At 39.0% G+C, this 19,217-nt stretch overlaps 1 protein-coding gene across 7 annotated transcripts in view; it reads left to right on the forward strand.

Moving 5' to 3' along the window:
* The window catches only part of TUT7 (terminal uridylyl transferase 7), a 58,131-nt gene that overhangs the window by 14,694 nt on the left and 24,220 nt on the right, over positions 1 to 19,217 (forward strand). For all 7 annotated transcript variants that reach the window (XM_043927291.1, XM_043927294.1, XM_043927298.1 and 4 more), the window contains exons 11-17: positions 6,321 to 6,473; positions 9,215 to 9,395; positions 10,807 to 11,903; positions 12,252 to 12,402; positions 13,606 to 13,692; positions 14,291 to 14,391; positions 16,151 to 16,208. In XM_043927291.1, the coding sequence (XP_043783226.1) occupies positions 6,321 to 6,473; positions 9,215 to 9,395; positions 10,807 to 11,903; positions 12,252 to 12,402; positions 13,606 to 13,692; positions 14,291 to 14,391; positions 16,151 to 16,208 (1,828 nt within the window). The remainder of the gene's footprint in view (positions 1 to 6,320; positions 6,474 to 9,214; positions 9,396 to 10,806; positions 11,904 to 12,251; positions 12,403 to 13,605; positions 13,693 to 14,290; positions 14,392 to 16,150; positions 16,209 to 19,217) is intronic.

A 19,217-nucleotide genomic window follows, 5' to 3' on the forward strand; every position in this document is an offset into this window, starting at 1 on the left:
ATAAATTAAAGTTGAGCTGATTTATTTAAATAATAAGATTTAAGAAGGAGCCATCTCAAAGTCAAAATGAGGTTATTTTCATTCTCTTGAAATCCTCACTTTTAATCCCTAGGTAAAATTCCTTGATAAAAGTCTTATGTGTATCCTTATTTTATAAAAAGTGTCACTTAGTAAAACTTCCTGTGATACATCCAGTATTTTAACTACGTGTCTTCTTACCATATGCAGGATTCTCATCATTTAAGGAGGAGATGTTCCAGAGCCATAGTTCTTAACTATGGAGATACATATATATATATATGTATATTAAATAAGATCTTAGGGAATTTTTTTCTTTATACTAAATGTGTTGAGAATTAAGCAAGGACCTTTATCAGGCAGGCCCTGAGATGAAAAAGGCTGAAGCAGAAACACTGTCCTGGCTTTAGGAATTGCAGTCTGCTGTGCTGCGACCCAGTTGCCTAAAGGGAGTTCTCTTTGTGCTTGTGGTACTGAAGTTAAAAAATTCAGGGTATCCTTGCCAGTCTGTTCTCCTCATGAAAAAAAAAAAAGGGTGAGAGAACAAAGTCAACCCTTAGTTGACAAATAACCCTTTTCATCAGACCTAAGTCTGATGTGAAAGTCTTTGAAAAAGTCTTTGAAGTTTTCTTTTCACTTTGATCCAAGAGAGATAGGACTGTAAGATACAACCAAACCAGTTGGACTCCTGGGCCAAAAAATGTCTGAGAAGAGGTTGGCTGTGTTGCCATATCACTGCTGTCTTAGTAAAATCTGCCTTTTCTTGTGTCTTCATCATCTCTGAAGTGGGCATCTGTCACTGATGTGAAGATGCAGGAAAAAAAGTGCTTCTTTTCTGGTGATGGAGTCTCCTCAGGATTTGCTTAAGAGAAGCATAAATACCTTTGCCTATAGCCAAGTGTATTATTTCCTTGGCAGTGATACTAGAAGTTCTCTAAGATGACAGAATTTGGTTTTGATTATGCCTTTTATTTATTGAAAATTTTAATGACAAAAACAAGTATATAGTGGTCAAACACTGGGTTGAACTGTATATATCAAATAAGGTAGACTACTGCCTGACCCAAAGTGATCTTAGTTTTCACCTTTTTAAACTAGTCAGGTATCGGTGTGCTGGTTTCCGCTAGAGTATTAATCAAAAATATACAACAAGTGACAGAAAAGAAGTTCAGTGCCTTGTTCATGCCAGATATTTTATATCACTGTTTCTGTAGAAAATTATTGAAAACTTCAAAATGATGTGTATGAAAGTATCCAAACCATTAACTTCTTCAAAATCTTTAAATCACTCTGTATGTTAGTCATTGTACTAAGCACTGAAAGTAATACATGGGTGAATAAGATTAGATTCTTTGTCGAGAAGTTTAGACTATCATATTTCTGTGCTCTGATCTGTGTTTTCAAAAATCTTTTGGTCATTCTCTCCCAACCTACTTAGATCTCTTTCATGTTGGAGACTGTCTTTCTGACCTTTTACTCCCAATTAAAATTTTTGTTTTATTTTCTTTTAATACTGATATGTGAGTTGTGAATGATGAATAGATGTAACCCTGTCTTCTTAGCCTCTTTTATCCCCTACAACAATGTTTTACTAGTCTCCTAGTAAATATTTTCTTGAATCATTTTTATTTTAGATTATATAAACTTAACCTTTAGGAAACAATTATTTTCACTTTAAGAATGCCAGATAATACAGTATAAAGAAGAGTAGTGTCAAGTGTTAAAAGTTTGGCAGCCCTGAGAGTCACCCAGGGTTTGCCACTCAAATCCTTGTAACCTTGAGCAAGTTGTTTAATCTCTGAGCTTTGGGGAAAGACTCATCTGAGAAATTTTGAAATGAGATCATGTGTAACTTCTAGAACAAGGCAGGAGAACAGATGTAGTCCTTTTCCCCTTCAATAGAAAGTCAAGTTCCACTTACGGTATGGAAGCTTGAACTTGTAAACAAGTGATCCTTCTGGAAATAACAGCTGTAAATTCTCAAAAAAACACATAAAATAACAACCTGAAGGCTCCGGAGACTGAACAAACTCAGACAGACTTTAGAGAGAAGCCAAAAATTAAGCAAGTGACCCAACACAGAGTGAGTTCCTGTTTTTCAGTGGCTTTACTAGTAGAAAAGCCACTCCTCTTTCTGGGCAGAGGAACTAGGGCCACCAAATAATAAGGGGGAAAAAAACAAAGAAGGAAAATACAGAGAAGTGTAACCCTTAATTCTGGCAACTCAGCACATCTCTGACTGACTGTTGACCACTTCAGTGCACCATATAAGGATCTTGGAAGTCATCGCTCCATCTTCACAAAAAGAAAAAAGCTGAGCATGCTGAAAATCAACAACTCTTATTAGATCCTTCAGAAGTGGGGTCATGGAGAAAACCACTGGCCCCCAATTGGAGAGACAGGCAGATATGTAACTTGTCAGAGCAGAAACCCAGGAACAGAATCCTGCCACTGGAACCACTACCAGGCTAAGAAAACCGTGATTCTTGAAGTTTTGTTTGGATAAGCATGAAGGTGAAAAACAGCAGGGGGCCCATTCATAGGGTGCTCATTTCATGAGTTTTATCTCCAGAAATGCCCACCAGGTTCCTCAGGGTAAAGATCCAAGAAAAATCCTCTATCCAGGAAAAAAGTGGTCAATTTGACATTGCCTAGAACGTTCTGCTGTCTAAAGTAAAAGCCTGCCCTCAAGGGAAACAGTATTACCAGAGCCAAGTTGGACTATAAAGAAAGCTGAGCACCAAAGAATTGATGCTTTTGAACTGTGGTGTTGGAGAAGACTCTTGAGAATCCCTTGGACTGCAAGGAGATCCAGCCAGTCCATCCTAAAGGAGATAAGTCCTGGGTGTTCATTGGAAGGACTGATGCTGAAGCTGAAGCTCCAGTACTTTGGCGACCTGTTGCAAAGAGCTGACTCATTTGAAAAGACCCTGATGCTGGGAAAGATTGAGGGCAGGAGGAGAAGGGGATGACAGAGTATGAGATGGTTGGATGGCATCACCAACTCAATGGACATGAGTTTGGGTAAACCCCGGGAGTTGGTGATGGACAGGGAGGCCTGGCGTGCTGCGGTTCATGGGGTCACAGAGTCAGACACGACTGAGCAGCTGAACTGAACCTCCTTGTTAAAGTGCAGAACTCAATATGCCAGCAAATTTGGAAAACTCAGCAGTGGTCACAGGACTGGAAAAGGTCAGTTTTTATACCAGTCCCAAAGAAAGACAATGCCAAAGAATGTTCAAACAACCCCACAATTGGACTCATCTCACACGCTAACAAAGTAATGCTCAAAATTCTCTAAGCCAGGCTTAAACAGTATGTGAACTATGAACGTCCATATGTTCGAGCTGGATTTAGAAAAGGCAGAGGAACCAGAGATCAAATTGGCCAACATCTGTTGGATCATCAAAACAGCAAGAGTTCTAGAAAAACATATACTGCTTTATTGACTATGCCAGAGCCTTTGTGTGGATCACAACAAACTGGAAAATTCTTAAAGAGATTGGGAAAACCAGACCACCTTACCTGCCTCCTGAGAAATCTGTTGCAGGTCAAGAAACAACAGTTAGAACCAGATATGGAACAACGGACTGGTTCCGAATTGGGAAAGGAGTACATCAAGGATGTATATTGTCACCCTGCTTATTTAACTTAGATGCAGAGTATATCATGTGAAATGCCGGACTGGATGAAGCACAAAGTGCTTCTCCCATCAAGATTGCTGGGAGAAATATCAATAACCTCAAATATGCAGATGACACCACCCTTATGGCAGAAAGCAAAGAACTAAAGAGCCTCTTGATGAAAGTGAAAGAGGAGAGTGAAAAAGTTGGTTTAAAGCTCAACATTCAGAAAACTAAGATCATGGCATCCAGTCCCGTTACTTCATGGCAAATAGATGGGGAAATGAAACAGTAAGAGACTATTTTTGAGGGGCTCCAAAATCACTACCAATGGTGACCGCAGCCATGAAATTAAAAGATGCTAACTCCATGGAAGAAAAGCTATGACCAACCTAGACAGCATATTAAAAAGCAGAGACATTAGTTTGCCAACAAAGATCCATCTAGTCAAAGCTGTGGTTTTTCCAGTAGTCATGTATGGATGTGAGAGTTGGACTATAAAGAAAGCTGAGCGCCGCCGAATTAATGCTTTGAACTGTGGTGTTGGAGAAGACTTAAGAGTTCCTTGAACTGCAAGGAGATCCTAAAGGAAATCACTCCTGAATATTCATTGGAAGGACTGATGCTGAAACTGAAACTCCAATACTTTGGCCACCTGATACGAAGAACTGACTCATTGGAAAAGACCCTGATGCTGGGAAAGATTGAAGGTGGGAGGAGAAGGGGATGACAGAGGATGTAATGGTTGGATAGCATTACCGACTCAATGGACATGCATTTGAGCAAGCTCTGGGAGTTAGTGATGGATAGGGAAGCCTGATGTGCTGCAGTCCATGGGATCACAAAGAGTCGGACACAACTAAGCAACTAAACTGAACTGAACCACCTTGAGTTTTTTCAGGGTCTGACTGACCTGGGGCAAGGGAAAATAGCCGACTCCAATGTTCTATTGTTCCCTGTCTCACCTCAGATTGACAGGATTGAGAAACACGAAGGTTACAGCCCAGGATCACAGTCTCACTAAAAGACTGAGACCTCATAGGACCATAGGATGTCTCCCTTCTCTCCACAGCTTACTGCAACATCATTCAGCCTCCTGTGTAATAATGGGGTTACAGTAGAAAGATTTCATTTAAGAAGTGTCTTGGGAAACCCAAAAACAGTAGAAGAGACAAAAACAAGGATACCAACAGAAGTTATAGCCCGCTGACATCTACAGCTAGAACAAACAGTACGTTGCCTGACTCCAGGCAGATAGAGGGAAAAAACCCCACACCACAGGGTTTTACCTAGCTTTCAACAAAAAAATTATAAGGCATACTGAAAGGCAAAGTCATAGTTTGAAGAAACAGAGCGCGCATTGGAATTATCTCACCAGGAGTTTTAACAATATGACTTAATATGCTTAGGACTCTAAAGGAAAAAAATCAGTAAGCTTTACTCAATAGAAACTTCTTAAACTGAAAAGCAAGGAGGAAGAAAAGAATGAATAAGAAATGGAACAGAATATCTAAGAATTGCAGAACAATTACTAAGGGTTATAGGCTCTACAGTCTGTGGGATTTCCTAGGGAAGAATGCTGGAGTGGGTTGCCATTTCCTCCCTCCAGGGACCTTCCCAGCCCAGGAATTGAACGCACATCTACATTTCAGATGAACTCTTTTTTTTTTTACTACTGAGCCACCTGGGAAGCCCCACCTAGGCCCTAGAAAAGACCACATTTCATCCTGCATTAGAAGGAAACTTTGATGAGCAGGGGAGCAACATGATGTCTTACGGTTTAGGATTGCTGTCAGGTAAACCACAGAAGTTGTCCATTTAATGTGAAAATACATTGGAGAATCAGGCTACCACAGTCATACCCTAGCCCACAATTCATTATGTATGTTAGCATGTTTAAAGGCTGTGAAAAATCCCACTATACCTACAGTAAAGAAGTCTGTTCAAGTTTGTTCCACATTTCTTAGACCTTTTGAGCCTATGCTTTTCTTTAGCATCTTAACCATGTCCAAAGAAACACTTTATGTTTATTGAGCACTTACTATATACCATGCCCTGTATCTGAATGCTTTATGTCCATTATTTTTTCCATAACTATCCCATTAAGGAGTTGCTAGTGTTACCCCTTTTTACAAGAACCTGAGACCTGAAGAAAACAAGGATCTTACTGAAGGTCTCACAGCTAGTGCCGAAGAGAGTGAGATTTGGGCCTACATGGTTTTACACCAGAACCATGGCCTTAGGCCTAGGCCATGATCTGTTAGACTATCTATAAAAAATTATTTCCAAAAGTGCTTCCCTTGTGGCTCAGCTGGTAAAGAGTCCACCTGCAATGCCGGAGACCTGGGTTGGGAAGATCCCCTGGAGAAGGGAAATGCTACCCACTCCAGTGTTCTGGCCTAGAGAATTCCATGGACTGTATAGTCCATGGGGTCACAAAGAGTTGGACACGATTGAGCGACTTTAACTTCACTATTTCCAAAAATCACCATTTCTTTTGCAAATCAAAACCTTGAGTTTTTTCTCTTTAAATTTACAGATGTCTCAAAGATAATCTTTTGATAAAAGATGCCTTTCATATTTTCAGTGAACTGTTACTTTTCATTTCTTCCAGGATTAATACGCTCTGATTGTTTTAAAATCATTTCTGCCTTATAACATGTGTCTAATTTTTCCTAGATTGAAGGATTCTCACTAAACAAATTAGGAAACTTCAACCTTAAAGAAATTGAGAACAACTCTGTGGTCTGGGAATACAGTGATAATGTTGCAGGGGATGTGGACTCAACAAAAGAGGAGGCACCAAAGGAAATGGCCATTAAAAGGGGACAGGTCTGTTCTCTCTCATGCCTGGTCTTATAATTTATTTTTAATTCAGTGTTAATTGTGGAGTTTATGAGTTAGTCTTCCTCTCTTCTTTCATCAGCTATCTTTAACTGTTTCATAACTGTTTAATTTCTAGTGTGTTCAGTTTGAATAGACAAGGAATAAAAGGTAAAATTGAAATCATTGAATCCACAGTTACATGATTTCTTCTCTGTGTAAGGTGCTGTGAAAGAGGCTGAGAATTCAAAAATAAGTTCCTATCTATCCTCCAAGAGCTTAGGTCTTAAGTGGTATTATGAGGTTTAAATATAAGAAAAGTTAACTAACCTCATATTGCTAAAATAACATTGAATAAGCCTATGGTAGTATACTTGTCCTTATTCATACCGTTAGTATTGGGAAGGAGAATTTATGCACTAGAAATGAGCTGCCATTAGAATTTCAAACAAAAATCTAAGCAATGTAACAGTAGGATTCTAACCCAAATTGGTAAACAGTCCTTGACTCCATGAGCTTTCCCATATCCCTTTGGGGTAAAATGACAATAATATCCACAAAATACCTCTGAGACTGGGATTCTAATCCCAGCTCTTCACAAACAGGTCATGTCACTCCTGTAGTCCGTGTTTACTCTGGCCTAAAATTGGGGAGATGTTGGTGAATCACATATTCCTGGTTTTGTTGAGGGGAAGAGAATGGTGCTGGCACCCTACCTGAGCTGCCACCAGAACACACCCCTTGTGTCATTTGTCTATTTGGGGTTCCAGTGGTGGCTAAGAGCACAGACTATGGAACCAGAATATTTGAATTTGTATCCCAGCTCACCCACTTCTAGCTGTGTGTCTGGGCAGGTGACTTTAATCTTTCTGTGCCCCAGTTTCCTCACCTGTAAATGGAGATGATATTGGTACCTACTCATAGGGTCATTGATTTATAGAATGCTTAACTCAGTGCCGAGCATATGGTAAGCACTCAGTAAATGCTAGCTAGTACTCTTACTTTATTTGAAAAACACAGTGTTCTCTATGTTTTTAAAAAAAATAACAACAGTGTAAGTACTGCTAGTCTATGTATGTCAGAGGTCTCTTAAGTTCCATGTTATGATATTGTGAAGTCATTTCAGTGAGATGTTGAATATATGGATAAAGAAGTGAAATCTAATGGAACCTTCCATTTCTGGAGTTTTCTTTGTGTCCTCAACTGTTGTTCGTGGGACCAAAACAACTACATTTTTAATCAGGTTTGGTTTGTAAATCCACCTGATGACTCTTAGCTTATTTCACAGAATGTTTGTGTTGAGATTTACTGAATAAATCTGTGACCACACCACTTATTTTGAAGCTTGATATAATAAAGTGCAATTGGAAGCAAATTTGTATACCCTAGAAGGAAAGGCTACTGCTGAAAGACCAGTTAAATACTTTTATCTTTGCATTTGAATGCTAATTGGAGAGATTAATCATGCTGCCACTTCTAAAATTAAGTGAGGTCTGGACAGTGTTGCCATTGCATAGTCTGGTGAAAGAGCACTGGCCTGGGATCAGGAGACGTTGTTCTTCTGCCATGCAAGCCACATAAGCTCTTTGGTTTTCAGTTCCTTCTCTTATAGCATATGGGAGTTGAACTAAATTACCTCTTAAGAGCATCTTACAGTTGTGACATGGTTTCAATGATATATGGATTTCTTGTATTTAAAAAGACTATACCTAAATGAAAAAATACAGACAGCAACCAGTCTGCCAGATGCTTTCCCTTGTTTCTGATTTAATCCTCATAACTATCCTGTGTTATAGGTGGTATCATCCCTACTCTGCAGATAATGATAGCGACCATTTTTTGAACATGTGTGCCAGGCACTGTGCTAAGCTCTTAACAGACTCTCTCTCACTCAGTCCTCCCAACAGCCCTATGAGGTGGGTACTATGATCCCCATTGTTCAGATGAGGAAACTGAGGCTTAGACAGCTTATATACCTTCACCAGGATCAGACACAGCTAGTAAATGGAAGAGCTGGATTTGAAAGCTTAGCATGTCCCATTCGAAAGCCAGTTCTCTCGCTTCTGAGCTATACTGCCAGTCCAAGAATGAAGAAGTTAAGTCACGAAGCAGTCAAAACCTGTGAAGTGACAAAGTCAGTATTTGGACCCTCTTTTTTTCTAAGTCCTTTGAACTTTCCACTGTATTACATCACAGTATGTCACATCATGAGTCTGTGAGTGGAAAACTTGTATTTCTGATATCAAGGGTTATTTATTCGACTTTAAAATCAGTTGCTTCTGGAAGAACCAATGAACTTAATGTAACTTCTCAGAGCACGTGAGAGGAGCGTTTTTCCTCTACTCTTTGCTCACGGCTGCAGTCGCTTCTGTGTCTAACGGTGTAAAGGCGCCCTCCGGCGGCAGGAGCAGGGAGAACTCAGAGCTGAGAGGAGTAGCAGGGCAGCACGGTTCTCTCCACCTGCCCTTAAGATGTCAGATTTAGAAATGCCGCTTGCTTGTGTGCTGCCTGCCTATTCCTGTGATACCGACGAGATTTTCACATAACTTTAACCCCAGAATTCACTGAAGGAATGCTGTTTTCTCACAATCAAAATAGAACCTAGAATGTGATTTATCAAGATAGACTGCCGATTCATATCTTTGCTAAGGTTTTTCAGATTTATTTAATTTGATGCTTGAAGATCTCTAATTTTTCAGATTGTACTGCCATCTGAAATAACCTGTGTATTTTCTCTTTGCTGTTAATAGGTATCATTAATATTTGATTCAAAACAGCAGCCTTCAGTACCAGTTGGGCAGCTCTGGGTGGAATTGCTCCGATTCTACGCTTTAGAATTTAATTTGGCTGATTTAGTGATAAGTATCCGTGTCAAAGAATCGATATCTCGTGAATCAAAGGATTGGCCCAAAAAACGCATTGCCATTGAAGGTATCTCAAAATATTTATCTTTAAGTCCCAACCCCACCCCCCCCTTTTTTTAAGGTATCAGTCTAACAGCATGCTTTTTATTTCAGTCTTTTTTCAGCTTCTACATGTAAGGTAGGCCTGACCCCAAAGGTGAAGTAGATAGCGAGAATCTTGCATGTGTTACAATAGATCTTTCCAAGGGACCAAATTGTTCATCCTGAGTTTTTTAAGTGCTGTGATAAAAAATTTTAGTTACTTATGCAACTAAAAGGCATAGCTGTCTGTGTCCTTATTTTCTTTGTAAATTGCTTAATAACTTTAAATGCTTAAAAAGTCTTTTCCAAGTGACATGTAAATCCCCCTTTCCTCTTCGCTCTTCTCATTTCTGGATCTTTAGATTCAGTCCTTTCATGAATTGTTACTGATGTTGTTTAGTTTTACAGAGGTTGAGGAAAATACCTTTTCTCATGAAAAACAGCATTCTTCATTAAATTTCTCTCCATGGAGAGTTTATTTTTGGAATACCTGCAGTAATATTTAGAACTTATTCATAAAAACACCTTTTCTCTTTAAAAACACTTAGCTCTTAAATGAGTTAAGTCTTATTTAGCTGAAACCATTATATGAAAGACATACCGGTGTGCCCTGTAGACTCCTCTAAATGGACGAGCTCTTATCAGCTTTACAAAGTCAGGAGATGGAAACCCCTCTAGAAATCTTAATTCTCCTCCTTCAAATAATTTAAAGAACCTCCTAAATGGAATTCTCTTATTTTTGCTTGATTTTTTTCAAGCCTTATATTGCATAAGAGGGTTTTTGCATTTTGCATAAATTCTGTGTGCAGTCATGGGGATCTCACATTTTTAAACCCTCCCCTGCAGTTTCTCTGGCTCAGCTCTTCTGGCCAATTGCCTAACCTGCTGGAGTTCTAGGGGAGGAGAAAAGATTGAGAGAAGTGGTGTCTCCTCCTGGTGCCTCCCTCTCGCCCCTGAATTCAGTCCAGCCAGTTCAGTGATGGGGCTTCCCAGGGCAGAAGAGTGGAGGTAAGCTCTACAAACCGCAGGGCCTGGCTGAGCGGGGAGGCAGAGCACTCAGCAGCGCCCAGAGGGAAGACCCCGCTTCCCGAGGGCATGAGAGCCACACTGATGACTTTTTTTTTTTTAACCTCCACAGTCACAGCACAGAGTAGGGAAGGGGTAATGGTTCTGAATAGAATGGGTTCTCTTCATAGAGCAGATGTTTAAGAAAGCATTTCTTTTTGTTTTTAAAACTGTATCTTCTTATTCCCCATCCCCAGTTTTTTAAAAAAGCACATAAGATAAATGATAAGTTGTACTGTTACTTATTTGTTGTCTTTATCTGTGTAGCAGGCTGGTTTTTAAAACATAAAATAGAAATGTGTGAAGTAGTGGATTTTTTTTTTTTATTACAGATCCCTACTCTGTAAAAAGAAATGTGGCAAGGACCCTAAATAATCAACCTGTGTTTGAATATATACTTCATTGTTTAAGGACAACGTATAAATATTTTGCTCTTCCACACAAAGTTATGAAATCCAGCCTTCCAAAGCCTCTGAGTACTGTCAGCTGTACTTCTGAACGTTCTAAAGAAATAGCAAAACATGATCCAGAGGTACAAGCGAAAGGTGATAAACTCAAAAACTCAGTTTTGGCTCAAGGTTCTGGTGCTGCCAGTTCAACTGCAAACACCTGCAAGGCACAGCCACTTACTCTTAAAGAGACTGCTAAAAACTTTGAAAGCCCATCAGCAGAGAAAATGGAAAACTCACACATCAGTGTCCACCTGGAAAACTCTGACTATATTAAGGCAAGAGTCAGTTCTAGTGACTCTAAGGACATTGAAGTACATCATCAAGAAACAGGAAGTAAAAATAAGAAAGAAAAAAGTGGAAAGGAAGGCAAGCATCCTTTGACTGCTGATGATCAAGCTTTAAGTAGTAGCAAGTGTGGCACGCTTGTCACCTGTGGCAGCCCAGGAAATAAGGAGAAAGATGCCAATTTGGATCTAAAAGGCTTCAGAAATCCTATAGCTAAAGAGTATGATGAATTTCCTACTTCATATGCCAAGGCTGATATTGATGAAGAAAGCATAGAAGGTACCAGTGAACTCGGAGATGCTGTAAGCCACTTTACCCCTTCAAGACAGAGCCAGATATCAGGAATCCTTCACTCTGATGAGGAAGAGGAGGATGAGGAGGAGGAAGAAGAACCAAGGCTCTCCATTTCCCGAAGGGAAGATGAGGATGACATTGCTAATGGAGACGAATTAGACAACACCTTCACTGGATCAGGGGATGAGGATGCCCTGTCTGAAGAGGATGTGGAATTAGATGGATCTACTAAGTATGATGACTTGAAAGAATGTGGAAAACACCATGTAGATGGAAATCTTCTAATGGAACTTAATAAAATCAGCCTTAAAGAAGAAAGTATGTGTGAGGAAAATTCAACTGTGGACCAGTCTGATTTCTTCTATGAATTTAGTAAACTCACCTTCACCAAAGGCAAGGTAATCAGTGCCACTCCTATACATGGAACTGGGAGATTTGAAAGAGCTTTAATGCATGTACTTTGGAGTTTCATGTACTCAAACAGGGCTCCCGCCCGTCTCAGTAGTGGGTCACTCCCGAGCAGCCACTAGGTCTGCTGCTGTCATTAATCTCTTGGGAATTTGCAGAGGAGAAAAGAAATGCTGTTGGTAGTCAAAATAACTGCCTTTTTCTCCTGAGTGAGTTTGGAGTGGCCATGCCACTATATTTTCATTCCTTTGGAATGTGAGGTGGAGAATGTGTACTTTGGAAAAAAGATTCAAGGCTCCTTTATTTAAGTCTTGTTTTGCTTTGCCATCTTCCTGCAGTCTCCTACAGTGGTTTGCAGTTTATGCAAACGAGAGGGTCATCTAAAGAAGGACTGTCCTGAAGACTTCAAAAGAATCCAGCTGGAACCTTTGCCTCCATTAACACCCAAATTTTCAAATATCTTAGATCAAGTTTGCATTCAGTGTTACAGTAAGTTATTAACATTTCTTTTTATTCGTCAAAATATTAAATTGATGTTTTCTCAAGAGTTAATCTGACTCACTAACCCATTAGCTACATTATCCAGGCTGTCTTTTGCATTTTCTGTTGTATCCGTGGTACTCTGTGTATCCACTTGGGACATGCAATAAATACTTGTTAAAGAAAGACAGGGAAGGAGAATCTTTTAAGTCTTACGATTGGAGTACCATCATTTCCCGACTGGTGTTCCCTGAAATGCTTTTCTAGGTACCTGCCATTAATAGTATTTAGTAACAAGAAGTATTCCAAAGGTCAAGGGGGAATAACTGTATATCCTGCCTCCTCCCTTAGAGATTCTCAGGGCATATTATTAGCACAGTAAAGGCTCCTGGAAATGTTTAGGTTAAAAGCTTATTTACTAACTCTTTTATCTAATATTTCCAAAATTTGAACTTAGAATACTTTTTAATTAATGCTAATTAATAACCTTTTTGGAGAAGGAAATGGCAACCCACTCCAGTATTCTTGCCTGGAGAATCCCATGGACGGAGGAGCCTGGTGGGCTACAGTCCACGGGGTCACAAAGAGTCGGACACGACTGAGTGACTTCACTTCAATAACCTTTAAGGAACATCACTTTGGGGAAGTGTTGGTGTGCAGAGGTTTAAGTTCTACAAGGAAAACCATTTGATGGAGAGGCATGCAGCTGCTAAGAGGAGAGGATTATGACACATCACACTGCTGCATGTTAAGATGTCTGTCTGTGTCATAAGTCACTTGTTCTTAATCAGGGTTTTGTTCTTTAAATCTCTGGAGGGTGTAAGTGACGAAAGAAAACTATTCTCCTTAGGGGGGAATATGTGAAAATATATATATATACACACATATAAAATGTGTTTTATATATATGTATAAATATATACTCACAAACTGTTGTGTTCACCCTCTGCCTTTTCAGGCTCTGAGCCTCTGTGAAACCCAGGAACAGAACCCTTGTGCAGACTGGTTTCCATCTCAGGAATAGTTCTTAGTGATAGACTCATTGAAAAAGGCATCTTTATTATACATTGCTTAATACTGTCTACTGAGAAGACACAAAATTTAGGGTTTGGTTGGTTTTTGTGTTTTTTTAGCTAATTAGGTTTATTGAAAAATATTTTTCAGAGAATGTGAACAATCTTTGTTTCTGAATGTATCTGTTTGTCTTAAACAGAGGATTTTTCTCCAACTGTTCTAGAAGATCAGGCACGTGAACATATTCGGCAAAACCTAGAAAATTTCATAAGGCAGGAGTTTCCAGGTAAATAATTGTTTAGCTTTAAGAAAAGAAAGATAGAGTTGCTTTGCTTCAGAACGAGTGCATGTGTTACAAGAACATTAATTTTGAGCATAAGAAAGCAGTCTTGCAAGTGATGGTGGGGACAGGGCTTCTTTGTTTTATGATACTCCTAGGATGGTTTTAGGTCTATCCAGTCCTAGTTATGACAACAGAGAAGACAGTTGCAGTGTAGTAGTATTTCACTTAGCAGATACATGTGAACTTCATTTATTAGTTGAGAGTCAAGGTTCAGACCTCTAAAAAGTGAATTTATTTAGAAAGTAGTAAGCTTACATTATTAAGTGTGCTTAGGTGATCCACATTTTCCTTGAAATGTCCTTGCATCTAAGAATAAAGTGACATTTGATAATCTTTCGTGTCTTTTATAGCTTGTATTTATTTATAGTAAATTTTGAGAGGAAGTAATCTATAATAAAAGACTAGCTAATAAAAAAATAATTATTATGAGGTTATTATAAAACACTTAATAACTGAGTATTTTTGATTCATAAGAGAGTTGCTTTGGTCAGAAAATTAAATGTACTCAGGTTGGTTGTTACTTTTCATATATCTCTAACAGGAACTAAATTAAGCTTGTTTGGCTCCTCCAAAAATGGATTTGGGTTCAAACAGAGTGACCTTGATGTCTGCATGACAATTAACGGACTTGAAACTGCTGAGGTACAGTGACCACATAAAACTTGCATTTGCTGTCGCATGTGTTTTGACAGTCTTGATTCACAATTCAGCATGGTATTTTCTGAATTTATCAGGGTGTGTCATATGGAGTATGCCATTTGGCACAATCTGTCTGGCCAAATAAATACATTAGAAGTTTAGAGGTGAATGTGAGGAGGCTTGTGCTTCCAACCTGTCATACAAACTGGATATGAAAGTGACATCTGGGAATTCTAGAAAGCCAAACTAGCCTTTCCAGTGTCCCTTTGGCATAGCCACTAGGCTGACACAGGTGCATAAATACACCCACATAAGGTTTCCTCTGAAGTTTTAGCAGGCAGCCAGTGTGATACAGTGATGAAAGGGAAAGTCACTCAGTCGTGTCTTGACTCTTGCGACCCCATGGACTATACACTCCAGGGAATTCTCCAGGCCATAATACTGGAGTGGGGTAGCCTTTACCTTCTCCAGGGGATCTTCCCAACCCAGGGATCGAACCCAGGTCTCCCGCATTGCAGGCGGATTCTTTACCAGCTGAGCCACCAGGGAAGCCCATGGCACAGGGATAAAAGGGTGCTAAACTGGATTCAAGACAGACTTGTCCGTCTTTGGTTGCTTATCTCTAATACAGAAATGAGATTTGCCTTGCCTCAGGAGATTGTTGTGCACCTCAGCTTGGATCAGTGTATGTCAGGAGTCAGTGAACTACGGCCTACTGCCTGTTTGTTTTTTTTTAATGTCAGTTTTTTGGCATTCAGCTACACCCTTTCGTTTATGTGTGGTCTGCATGTGCTTTCACTCGAACTCCAGGGTTGAGTCCTTGCAACAGGCCATGTGGCCCACAAGGCAGAAAAGGTTTGCCAACCTTGATGGTATTTGTCAAATATAAAATACTGTGAAAAGGTATAAAGTTTAAGAAGTACTAAATCCATCCCCTTTCTTATTTACAACAGTAGTCCAAATACTGCACATCCAAATGAGTGGTGCTGCTGTTGCTCTGGATCTTCTTATGCCTTTTCTGAGTTTCAGGGTTTTGTCCCTTGAGGATGCATCTGATTTGAGAAAATAGCCACAAGTTATCTGGCGTGACTTTGGTGAATAAGGTGGATAAGGACAATTGGGTCCAATATGTGAATGACCTGATTATACATCATTGAGATTGAATTTTTACATGATTAATAAACTAGTTGTGAGGGCATTTCTAAGTTAAATTCCAAATTTTGGGAAGTATATAACCAACTAACCAACAAAAGGACTTAATGTTTAAAAGGTCAGCCCAAATGTTTTTAAATATTTGAAATGTTACTCATATTTGCTGTATAACTTTTTGTGCATTATATGTTCGACCAGTCCTATGGAGAAATAATCTGAGCTTAATCACTCCCCACAGCAGTTCATCAGCTCTTAATTAAGCTATAATGAAGACCTACCCAGAATGAATAAGATAGGCCACAGAAGCTCTCTTATTAATTCTGTCACATAAAGGAGAAAAATTGGAGGTTCTCGGTGGTTCAGAGACTTTTCCAGGGACACTGATTTCAGCCTTTCTTGCTGCTCTAAGAGCAGTTAGTAAGTAGGGTGCATGAGGGTTTCCATATCCTTAGGATATTCCTATGTGTAGGGATTAATGCTCACCTAAAAAAGAAAAATGAATGTAGAACAATTTGAATTTAATTTTGTTATTTCTGGAGGAAATGAAACCAAAACAGGGTTAGGAACCTGTCTTCTGTTTTTGAGTCAATCTGTGCTATTTTTGCTACAGGGGTTGGACTGTGTAAGAACTATTGAAGAATTGGCAAGAGTCCTCAAAAAGCATTCAGGTACCTTATAAGCTTTATCTAAAAAATATTCTCATCTTTTTTATTAGTGTTTTGCATACTTAAAATTTACAAATGATTGAAATAGTGTAGTGGCTCATATAACATTTATAGCATTGGTGTCTGAAAAACATCAGTGTGGTTAAGTATGAAAAACTGAGGAATTGGTTATAATTTGTATGCGTATTGTTGCCTTGGTTTTATTTCATGACAAAATGTATACTCTCCACACAGGAAACTTTGGGAATCATTTTGCCTTATCAACAGAGTGTAAATCAAAGTGTAGGTAAAGGTTGCTGGCTGTTATGTGAAGTATAGTGGAAAGCGCTGTGGACTGGGGTGATGGATTGTACTTGGAGCTGTTCAGCAAGTTGTGCATGACCCTAGACAAGTATTTGCAGCTGCAAAATGTACAGGTTCTGTAATTGTGCACAGAGCTGAAATGCCATTAACATATTCTCTGCCTCTCTTTGTCAGAGGTAGCTGTGGATGCTGTTAACAGTGAGAGTCTTCTAAAATGTGGTACATCAAACGTCTGTGCTAAGAGTTGAAAGTGAACAAGATGTGGTCCTTGCCTTTGTGAAACTTAAAATCTATGAACCATCCATAAAACTCTTTCTTATATCTTAGTCAAGAGCAGATTTAAATCCACAGCATGGGCATGCACACACAAAGTATGCACCTGGAGTACCCCTTTTATTTGCGTTTTTGATTTCCAAGAGTTTAAAGAGGATACCATGTGATTTTAAACAACAGGGGGAAAAAAATCTTAATTTTGTTTTATTCCTAGTGAAAAGTAACCTAGAGCATCAGTATTTTTTTAATGTGCTTTGATACAATTTTTATGGTCATTGAAATAAACATTTTGGGAATTTTACCTCTCAAAACTGTATGCTCTTTTATTTTTGTTATTGAAGATTATGCAAAGAAACTAGATTGCTACATTGCCATGACTATTAGGTATTTCATAGTGAGGTAGGTTTTGACTTTTGATTTTGAAATAATTTCAAATGTAAAGGAAATCAGCAAAAATTGTACAAAGAATTCTGTCTGCCCTTCGTTCAGATCCACCAGTTGTTAACATTTTACCACATTTGATTTATCATCCTATCTCTTGCTTCCTCATAATTTTTTTCTGGACCATTTGAGATTAAGCTGCAGACATCACTTCACTTTCTCCTAAAAAACCTATACTTTCTAAGAATGAACCATGTTAAAAATAGGTCATTTTTAGACTAAAAATGACTTTTATAAACAGATTATAATTAATACAGATTGCATGGAGCAAAAATTGAATAATAGCTAGAAAGTGATGATTAAGAAAGCAGTTTTCCCACATATTTTATTGGGTGCTTGTTATGTGCTCCTGTGTTGGGCATGTAGGTAGGATAGAAAAATAAGTCTACAGGTCTTTCCTTTGACAACTTTCAGATCTCAAAGGTAAGATACTCTCACAGTGTATGGAACAATGTATGGTGGTATTCATTTATTAAAATGACTTGTAGAGCCTACAGTAAGTATTAATAACTTCTGAGGAGAGAGAGATTTGGGGAAAGAGTTGGGTAGGGGAGGTTCATGGAAGAGATGGGCTTGTTCTGATCTCATGATATTGATGAACATGATTTGAAAAGGATAAGATGAGAAGTCATTCCAAAGATGCATGGATGTGACTATGAGAATCACTGTAATTCATTTTGTAGGACAATGAGAAGATTGATACATTTTGAGAGGAGTTTCAAGTGGGAACTAGTAGGAAAATGTGAACTGTGTTTGAGAGAAGAAACCCAATAAAAGCAGAACTTTTTAGGCAGCTTATATGCTCTTAGGGAAGATACAGTCTAAGGGATAGGGCAGAAGGATCTTAACCAGATGCCAGTGATCCTAAAAGGAAAAGAATATGAGAGATTCCAAAGGGAGATTTCCTAGAATCAGAACCTGCAAGTAGGAAGTATGGGTTCAGGCTGATATCTGAATTAAGAAATGGGAATGGGAATGTTTGCAGTGTGGAGTGATAGTTTGCCATGAAGCTATAATCTCTAAGAGTTAACAGTCCAGCAAGCAGTTAGAACATAGAGTTGCCAGTTAAGATTGAAGAACAAAATGAAGCAGTTTTGTATTGAAAACCTTGAAGGAAGAGGCCAAGAATAAAACAGTTCTGTGGGATTATGAGAGAGGTTGAGGACCAAGCTTTAATTTATAAGTGTAGAAATTAAGGGCACTGAAAAAGGAGCTATTGGAAAGGTAAAATAGGAGCCAGAATGATGTACTGTGAATAAATCCTAGAGGACAGGTTTATAAATGTCATAATGGTGACTTAACAGTGTCAAATTCTAGAATTTCTCCATCTAGGAAGGAGATGGGGAAAAAAAGGAAACTTAATTTAAAGCCACCATAGCAAAGTAATTAATGGTGGCTTCTAAAATCAGACTCCCTAGTTTTAAATCTTGGGTCCTTGCTTGCTGGCTGTGTGATTCCAAAAAGTCACTCACCTTCATCATAAGCACTCAGTTTCTCATCTGTAAAGCAGAAAAAACAATAATAGGATTTAAGATTAAGAAAAATAATATATTACAGTACAAGGCCTGACTTGCTGAGTGTTCAGTAAGTAGAGCTCCCTTGCCCCTTCTCCCCATCAGTATAAGTTAGACGACTTCTGTCTCCCATGCAGACCTTTTCTGCTGAAATTCCTTTCATCTGCATACTTTTTTTTTCTAATTTCCAGATCACTAGTCATCTGTCCTTCTAGATGCCACCATTTAACTCTCTCAAAAGGAACTCGGACCTCAGCACCCAGAATAAACACATCTTTCTCTCTTCCACTTCCCTTCTGCTACAACCGCCACTAGCTGTTCTTCCTTCTACATCCTCTCTCTTGGTTATTGACATTGACATCCTTGGAATCACCGAAATGAATGAAGTGATAATTAGCCTGTCCTAGACTAGGTTCACAGAGAAGGCAATGGCACCCCACTCCAGTACTCTTGCCTGGAAAATCCCATGGATGGAGGAGCC

This window comes from Cervus elaphus, chromosome 16, assembly GCF_910594005.1.
Source record: "Cervus elaphus chromosome 16, mCerEla1.1, whole genome shotgun sequence".
In the NCBI taxonomy this organism is placed as follows: domain Eukaryota; kingdom Metazoa; phylum Chordata; class Mammalia; order Artiodactyla; family Cervidae; genus Cervus; species Cervus elaphus.